Source organism: Gordionus sp. m RMFG-2023, chromosome 2 (genome assembly GCF_954871325.1).
Source record: "Gordionus sp. m RMFG-2023 chromosome 2, tfGorSpeb1-WG-v2, whole genome shotgun sequence".
Taxonomy (NCBI): Eukaryota; Metazoa; Nematomorpha; class Gordioida; order Chordodea; family Parachordodidae; genus Gordionus; species Gordionus sp. m RMFG-2023.
The window spans coordinates 63,422,454-63,431,323 of record NC_088776.1 but is presented as its reverse complement, the minus strand read 5'-3'; the positions used below and the strand labels follow the sequence as shown (position 1 = coordinate 63,431,323).

The 8,870-nt window shown below is 25.7% G+C and overlaps 1 protein-coding gene and 1 long non-coding RNA gene across 3 annotated transcripts; both read left to right on the top strand.

Annotated features, from left to right (window-relative positions):
* The first annotated feature begins 773 nt into the window (after positions 1-773).
* On the top strand, positions 774-2,632 carry LOC135924750 (zinc finger MYM-type protein 1-like). Its single transcript, XM_065459856.1, has 5 exons — positions 774-1,370; positions 1,422-1,711; positions 1,759-1,876; positions 1,920-2,221; positions 2,266-2,632. The coding sequence occupies exons 1-5, from the start codon at positions 820-822 to the stop codon at positions 2,304-2,306; spliced, it is 1,302 nt and encodes a 433-aa protein (XP_065315928.1). The 5' UTR covers positions 774-819; the 3' UTR covers positions 2,307-2,632.
* A 2,602-nt stretch (positions 2,633-5,234) lies between these two features.
* Positions 5,235-5,692, top strand: LOC135925111 (uncharacterized). 2 transcript variants are annotated; one of them, XR_010571537.1, is made up of 3 exons: positions 5,235-5,337; positions 5,379-5,505; positions 5,546-5,692. It is a non-coding gene; the product is annotated as an uncharacterized LOC135925111 (long non-coding RNA). The 2 variants fall into 2 exon arrangements; XR_010571538.1 differs by having other exon boundaries at positions 5,319-5,337; positions 5,383-5,505.
* The last annotated feature ends 3,178 nt before the right edge of the window (positions 5,693-8,870 follow it).

The following is an 8,870-nucleotide window of genomic DNA, read 5'->3' as shown; positions in this document are numbered from 1 at the left end:
TGCAGTGCTCCACTCAACATTTTCAAAATTTTTGTGTTAGAAGAATAGAACTTTTAGAAGTGGATATTATATCCCATATCCAAACAGATATAAGTAATAAAATGTTCTATTTTGCTAAAAAAAATTTTCGAGGATGAAATGTCAGAAGCATATTTGGGATTAGTTTCACATGTAGGAAATCTACTTCATGTAGTTAATATTCAGTTGCAATCAGTGACCCCTACAACGGGGGGGGGGTCCGAAGCAACTGCTTCTATAAATTTCTATGGGGGTACTTTTTTTTTTTTAAATTTTTTATTTTTTTTTTTTAAATTTTAAAAAAAATTTTTTAATTTTTTATTTTAAAAATTTTTATGATCGATGTTTAGCAAATTAGTTTGTTATCCGATATTTCTTATCATAAAATTATTTTTCCACTTTCAAGATTTGGCGCAAAATTAAAATTTTATCAAAGGGAATAGTAAAAATTTAAATATTAAATCTTATATATAATCATTTATAATTTTTAGATCATTGTCAAAATATGCCCAAAAATATTAACCAAAAAAAATATAAATGCTTGATTAAAAATTGTACATATCATAATATAAGAGATGATAAATGGACAGATCATATTAGAAAAAGACATGGTGGGCTTAATTTTCACGATATAAAGAAAAGCTTTGAAATAGTGGCTTTTAAGAATATTTCTCAAAATTGGACAAATAGCAAAATAATTTTTTTTATTAAATAAGAAGTGAGAAAAAAATTAAGGGATTAAAATCTAAATTATATTCAAATCTGTTATCATATAATAACATAAATATTCTTATTGAAACCATGAAAAATATGGTTATAAAAAAAATTCAAAAGGAGATTGAATTCAACAGGTGCTATTCAATTATAGTTGATGGCACATATGATGTATCGAAATCAGAAGCAATAGCTTTGATAGTGAGATATGTTGAAAATAGCGAGACACCTAAGCCCGTTGAAAGGCTGATAGACATTTATTGTACGGGAAATACAACGGGCCTCGATATTAAAGAGAATATAATATCCAAGCCTGGCTCCATGAATCTACCCCTCGAATTCCTAGTGGGGCAAAGCTATGATGGCGCCTCAAACATGAGTGGAAGAATTAATGGAGTGCAGGCTTTGATTAGAGCGGAGGCGCCAAAGGCAGCTTTTATTTGGTGCTATTGTCATCGATTAAATTTAATAGTTGTTCAATTATGCCAATCAGTAAAAGAGCTGCCAAATGTCTTGGGAATATTAGACGAAATTTACGTATATTTTAATGGTGTTAAAAGATATGAAGTGCTCAAAACATGTCAGAGTGATTTACTGACAAAATCACATAGATTTTTACGCATCAAGAATACCACTCGGTAATATTATCTTAATTGTTTCGATATATAATGTTTATTTTATATTTATAGAAGCTGGCTAACATCATATAAGGCGATTGTAAATTTTTTCCTACTTTATGATGCTTTGAGGGCAGCTTTGGCAAATTTAAAGGATTCTGAAGATCCTGCCACTTCCACTATGGCTAGTGCTATAGTCTATAGAATAGAAAAATTTGATTTTATTTTATCACTATGTGTTTTGGATAAAATATTGTTGATAACTAGCTTGGCTTGTACAAAATTGCAAACCATTTCGAAGGATATAGGGTTTGCAATAAATCAAATTCAATTGGCAAAAGATTGCCTGATTAATATGAGAAGTATAATTTAAATTATTATCTTTTATTATTTTATAATCCTAAAATAGATAATAACACTGAATTTTTGGATGTCTTTTCAAAGGCCCAAGATTTTATGAAGAAGAGAAATTTACCTTTTGATTTTGAAAGTTCAAGACTTCAAACATTACAATCCAAAAAGGAGAGGTATATATATACTTTCATCATTAAATATAATATTTTATTTTAGCTTTAAAATCAGTGTGTTTTATGCTGCACTTGATTTAATTATTATGCAGTTTAGTGAAAGATTTAACGATGAATCGATAAAATTTTTGAGTCAAACATCATTTTTTACCCCAAAGGGAATGGCGGAAAAGGCAATTGTTAAAGATGATATCAAGGATATCTGTGAATTTTATCAATTAAATACAAGTCAAGTTTTTGAGGAAATGTTGATGTTTAGAAATATTTATAAAATGGCTAAAACGGGGGACGTAATTATTACTCGTGACCTAGAGGTTAAAGAAGATTTGTCAGATTCTGAGAATTGTAAATTTATTTAATTAAAATATTTTTACTAATACATTATTTAGCTTCTTCTGATGATGATAATAATTTTGAGATGAATGATTAAGACTGGAGAAACTATTCATTTATTTTACCTTATCGTCTGCTTATAAATTTTTCTGCTTTCCCAAATTTAACAATTTTATATAAATATTTATTAACTATTCTTACTACATCATGTACTGCCGAAAGGGTCATGAGTAAAATTAAACTAATTAAAACAAGACTTCGTAGTGTCATGAAAGATCCATTTCTTAATAATTTAACCATTTTATCAATGGAAAATAATTTATTTAAACAATTAAATATTGATGAAATTATAAATTCTTTTGCTTTCTCTTCCCCTAATTTATCTAAATTATTAATTTAAAAATAATATTTTTAAAGCATATATTTTTTACATTATATTTATATTATAATAAATATTGATGCAATAAAAATTATTTTTGAAATTTATTGGTGTCAAAAAATAATTTACAATGGGGGGGGGGGGTACTTTAGGGGGGTATTCTGCTTCTATCCCTCAAAAAGTGTAGGGGTCACTGGTTGCAATCAGATTTTTTATTGATAAAAATTCATAAAATCATGCTACAACTCTGTTCATCTCTACAGTTAAAAATAGATAATAAATTTTATGGCGCTATTGCTAAAAATATTATATTAAAATGTTCAAATATTATTATAATTAACGTATTTTTAAATGAAGCAAATATTTTTATTAAGACAATTTTGGAATATTTACAATCAAGATTTGATTTTAATAACTCTATTTACAAGTGTATAAATATTATGACCTTGGAACAGAAACCATCATTTGATGGTTTTTGTAATTTAATAAATATATTAAAATTACCGATAGACATTGAAGCCTTGTTTGAAGAGATTGTAATTTTTTCCATTTTTTATGATTCGCCAGAATACTTAAAGTTAGATGGTCTAAAAGCAGAGGAGAAATGTGTGGAATTTTTTCGTAATAACGATAAATCCCCATGCTTGGAAAAAATTTGCGAGTATGTTTTCTCCTTACCTCATTCTAATGCCTCATCGGAGCGCATTTTTAGCCTGATGAGGACTGCCTGGAGAAAGGAGAGAAATCGAATTGCTTTAACAACATTAGAGGCCGAGTTAATGGTTAAACAAAATTATAAAATGTCATGCCAGGAATTTTATAAATATCTTAATAACGACAGTAAACGTTTAGTTCCATTATTTAAATCGCAAATAAAATATAATTAACTATAACTTGACTTTCTATATTTTATAAAATCTTATTTATACATTTGCATAAAATCAAATAAATTTATTTTTTACATTGTAAAATTAATATTTTGAATATTTTGGCAAATCATAAAAATAAAGAAGCATTATAATCTCCTCAAACATGACATCATATTAAATCTTATTAATAATTATCCGATAATAGTAATAATAATCTTACTTTGGTATTTCTGCAGCATAATTTAGTGAACTTTTATTAAATTATATTCTTCTGATTGCAACTGCATATTAACAGCATATAGTAGATTTCCTATATGTAAAATTCCTAAATATACTTCTGCCATTTATTTTTGAAAATTTTTTTCAAAATATTAGGACAGCTTTTATAATCTATTTATTTTTTAAAGGTTTGTAAAATTTTAAAATTCTACGATGGCGCGTATTAGGAGGAACCTGTCAACCAACATTATGCTGACTCAATTCTTGTAAATACACTCTGGTTTTTGCCAAATTCATTGAGGAATTATCAGACCAGAAAGCTGCCATGCAATACATTGGTAATGCCAAATCTGCCATATTTAACATTATATATGGTTAGCTATGTCTTTGGATATTTCATATCTGGAGAAATTTTTTTAAATAGTTTTATTGAATGAAATTAATTTTGTTGAAATAGGGGAGGATCAAGGGAAATGTTTTGATATCTCCTTATTAGATGCATCTGTTAGAATTGCATATGTTTGCACATTTTTCAAATCGTCAAGAATTGACCTTCTGGATTTATATCCTAAAACATTGATGATAGCCTTGCTCATTTGTGTTCTACAAAGTATACTTTTCATTTATATTAGTCGTTAAATATTATGGGGAAAGATTCTACCAACATTGTGATGTTAAGTAGCTCTCTGAATGTTGTACTGCATGATAGGTATTTACCATTTCCGCAACTGTAGTTGCATCTGTATTATTTCTTATTTTTGAAGAATATTTTTGTTTTGCAATAGATGTTGATAGACTGCCCTGTACTGATTTATGATTTGAAGATTTTTGATGCCTCAAAATATCATATTCCCTTCCCCCATTGTATTAACTAAATACTGTAGAACAACTTCCCCGCACTTATTATAATTATTTTTTACATTGTAAATTTAAAATTGTTTGTTTTTTTATAAAATCTTATTTATACATTAGCATAAAATATATTTTTTTACATTGTAAAATTACAATTTTTTCATAAAATTTTATCTTGTTTACATTCTTTTGTATTTAAAAAAGATCGTTGCTTATTATTTTTAAACAAAATTAATATATTATAATAAATCAATATGTTATTTTAATAATAAAGATAGTATTTAAGAAATTTTGTGTCGTACTATAATTACCTATTTTAAAAAATAGTTGCGTATTTTATTTTGGAAAATAGTTACCTATTTTATTTTGAAAAATAGTTGGCTATTTTATTTTGAAAAATAATTACCTATTTTATTTTGGAAAATAGATTCGATTTTATATTTATAAAAAATAATAAGCGGATAACTAAGTCAATTCTAAATCCCGGCCGCAGGAATTTTTTTTTTAGCAATTTTCATATTTCTCCCACAATTTTTATATTACTCCCACAAAATACCGAATTTCTCCCACAATTGGAAATTTTGACCTGGCAACCCTGATTATAACATGAAATTATAATTATATAATAACAATATTTTAGGATTATGAACAAAATATCCAAGATGTGGTGAATGTACAAACATTATCACAGGTATTATAACATGAAATGTATATAATGAACTATATATTAGGATTACGAGTTAAATACACATGATCTTTTAACTGATATTGTTAATCCTACTGATATATATGAGAAAGAAATTTTAGAGGTTAAATTAATATTATGTATATATTATTAATTTAATTATAGTTAGACAATTCTTTTAATAAAGAAAATATTAATCCATGTAGCTCAAAGAGGAAGAATTTAGATACTCCTAAATCTAAAGCTAAAAAATCTAAGAAGTATGAAGATGAAAAAATGGAGATATTTAGGGGTACATTTATATATTTAATAATCATTAATTTTTAAAATAGGTTTTGCTGCCAAACATACATCCCAAGGAGATGATCCCCATAATATTATGGGTTTTTTCAAATCATATCAAGCTCAATTTAATATTATGACTGATAAAGAAATTTTTGATTTTAAATTAAAATTTATAACAACAATGTTAGTTTAGTTTATACTGTATTTTTTTAATTATTTTATACATTTTTATATCTTAATTTTTAATACCATAATATGTTAAACATATTTTGTATATTTATTTATAATAAAAATTATTGAAATTTAGTCATTTGTCTTACTCATTAAATTAATTAGAAATAACTTACTTATATAATGTAATCAAAACAACACTTTTATTTGCACTTTTTATTGAATATTTATAAATAAATTATATAACTTTGACAAATGAATACATTCATAAGAGATATAAGGTTATGGGGATTAAGAAATATAAGATTATGGGAATCAAAAATTAATGTGTACAAAAATTTTACATATAATTATTTACAAATAAATTAAAAGTTTCTCTAATATTATTAGAGCTTTCAGTCCATCGCTGGAACTGAGATTGGGTAAAATTGAGTATTGGATATTGTTCATGATTTATATCTGTGCTATGATTTTTGTAAGAATGTAATTAAATGTTTCCACATGAATATGGAACATCTGACGAAATTTGTCAGGATATGAAGGAATACTATCAAATGTTCTAAAAATTCCTTGATCTCTAGAATTAATACATATAATATAAATCATATCATATATACCGTCCTTCTAAAAATCTATGCCTTCTTCTAGACTCAGTCGTATCTTCAAATAATATAAAATAGAGAAATAGTATAATGCATATCAAACAATTTAAAATTGAAAATAAATGTATGATTCGGGACATGTTTCGTATCTCGCAAAACTCGCTAAAGTTGTGCATTTCGCAAAACTTTTGCGAAATTATTTTTTTGATTTAGGACACGGTAAGAAAAATTTTAAAAAATTAGTAAATATTCTTTTCACATATTTTTTATTTTTAATTTAAATTTCCAGCACATTTCATTTCAAAGGATTAATCTTATTAATTTAATTACTTGTTCCATATTTAAATTTCAATATGTATTAAATTAAAATAAATTTTATTATATTTATTTACCCCCCCCCCCCCCCCCTTTTGTCAACATGTTTCATTAAATCATAACTACACATATAACACCGTAAAATGTAAGACTTTTTGAAGTGATCTTATATTTGTTGTTGTTTATTTTATTTTAAAATTTACCGTATGATATAAATTAGATCTTTCCAACAAAGTCATTTTAAAATAACCTCTCGCCCCCTCTATCTTATAATGATTTTTAAGCACATGTGTGGTGAATTCAATCAGTATTAAAATTATTTTAAAATTTTTTTTTATAATTAAAATATAAACTTCCAACGTTCTGCCAACTTCACGGAGCTAACTTTCAATTAATATAATATATATATTATATTATATTATTTAGGTTATAATGGCTAATAAAAGCCTTATTCCAGAAATATAGGAATGAAATATTAATTCTTCGTCAGCTGAATTTTGAAAGACCCTTAGCAATGAACTGGAGAATCTGACGAGTCCAAAATCACTATACATTTATGCTAAGCAAAATAGAAATAACTCATTAGATGGATTTATATATCCAGAAAAAGGTAAATATATCATTATTTATATCTATATCTTTTGGGGAAAGTCCTTGTGACTTCACTTTTTTTTTTACTTTCATTTTAATTCACTGCATATAATGGAGATTGCCTGAAATTTCAATTTATAAATCATAATATATTTAATAATTTCTCGTCTTAAATATCTAAATTTAGGTATCTTTTTTTAATAAATTGGAATAATTTCTTACTATGTCCCTCCCCCATAGATATTATAAATTTTAGTGAAAAATATATTAAATAGATTTTGCAAAAGTAGGGCCGGATATCGAGCGAGAACCAATACGTTTGGCGGGATTATTTTTAAAAAAATCATTATGCGCGTACTTCATAGGGAGGGACTAATAAATTTTGGCTGGACCATATGTTTGATATAGATATCGGGTAGACCAGAGCGCAATTTATTTTCATCGTCAATATAATACTATTGCATTATATCGTATAAAATCGATTTTAAAAATATAAAATACTAGTTAATAAATACTTCTTTTTTTTACATTTGTTTGTATAAATATTAAGATATTATTTGTAAATATATGACTATCCGTGATTCTACTAGTCTCTAAGAAGGTACTAAAAAATATATTAAAACATGATATATAGAGACCAAGGCTAGTGGGCGCATGAATGCCGGTTCAGCGGAAACCGGACATGTTTAGAAATTCAAATATAAATATAATAGTATTATATAATATAGCTCTTGTTCTTTTATAGATAATATAAAAAAATAATATATGATTGGATACCTAAGACTATACTCTATAAAAGGTGCCTTATAAAAAATCTTAAGAATGTAATCATTATTTTTTAAATTTTATTTTTTTGGATAAAAGTGAAAATTTTGTTCAACGAGCCCCAATGGCGGGGTGAGGCAAACAACTTCAAAGGGGCTTCCTAAACCATTGGATTTTTTAGGCCATAATAAATTGAAATGCATTTTTATTTATTAATAATGATATGTATAGAATAATTTTATTGTTTTATTGTTCAAAATATGATAACACTTATAAATTGAAGCTAAATTATACATAAAAATTGAAACTTAACTTTGGCTAATTTAATAAACAATTTTTGACATAAAAAAAATTTGAATTTTAAGGGGAGATTAAGATTTTTTAGCATAAATCCTAAACACCAATCATAAACAACCATGAAATTGCCCTTTCAAGATTTTGAAATTTTTTCATTGCTAACTGCCATAATTGACGTGTATGGTTCAGCAAACTCCGAGCTATCTCTAAATTGACAAATCGTGATTGAAATAATATCTAGATTTGATAAATGTACATTAAACTTACCCAAATTATAGAAGAATTTAACATATAAATGATTAGATATTTTAGTAAAAAATTAAAATCCTGTCATGTAAATCTTTTGAAAATTTCATCAAAATTTTATTTCTTAATAAAATATTTAATAATTATATATTTCAACATATATTTTGTCCATTATATGTATAGTGTACTAATGAAAACTACTATATTAGGATAAAATTTTACCCTTCTGGTGTATTAAAATGAGATTAAGTGGTTTGCCAAGCCCCGCGGTATACCTAACCTCATGAGGCCAAATATTTTATACCCGATATTGTATTATATTTTTTTGATATAGTGGGTTTTTTAAGATAAGAATCAGTTAGCACATGTTAGAGTGAATAAACAT

Coding starts and splice junctions, on each gene's coding strand:
- LOC135924750 (XM_065459856.1), top strand. CDS start 820: ATGAAAAATATGGTTATAAAAAAAATTCAAAAGGAGATTGAATTCAAC. Junction 1,712..1,758: donor TTGCCTGATTAATATGAGAA/GTATAATTTAAA, acceptor ATCCTAAAATAG/ATAATAACACTGAATTTTTG. Junction 1,877..1,919: donor TTACAATCCAAAAAGGAGAG/GTATATATATAC, acceptor ATTTTATTTTAG/CTTTAAAATCAGTGTGTTTT.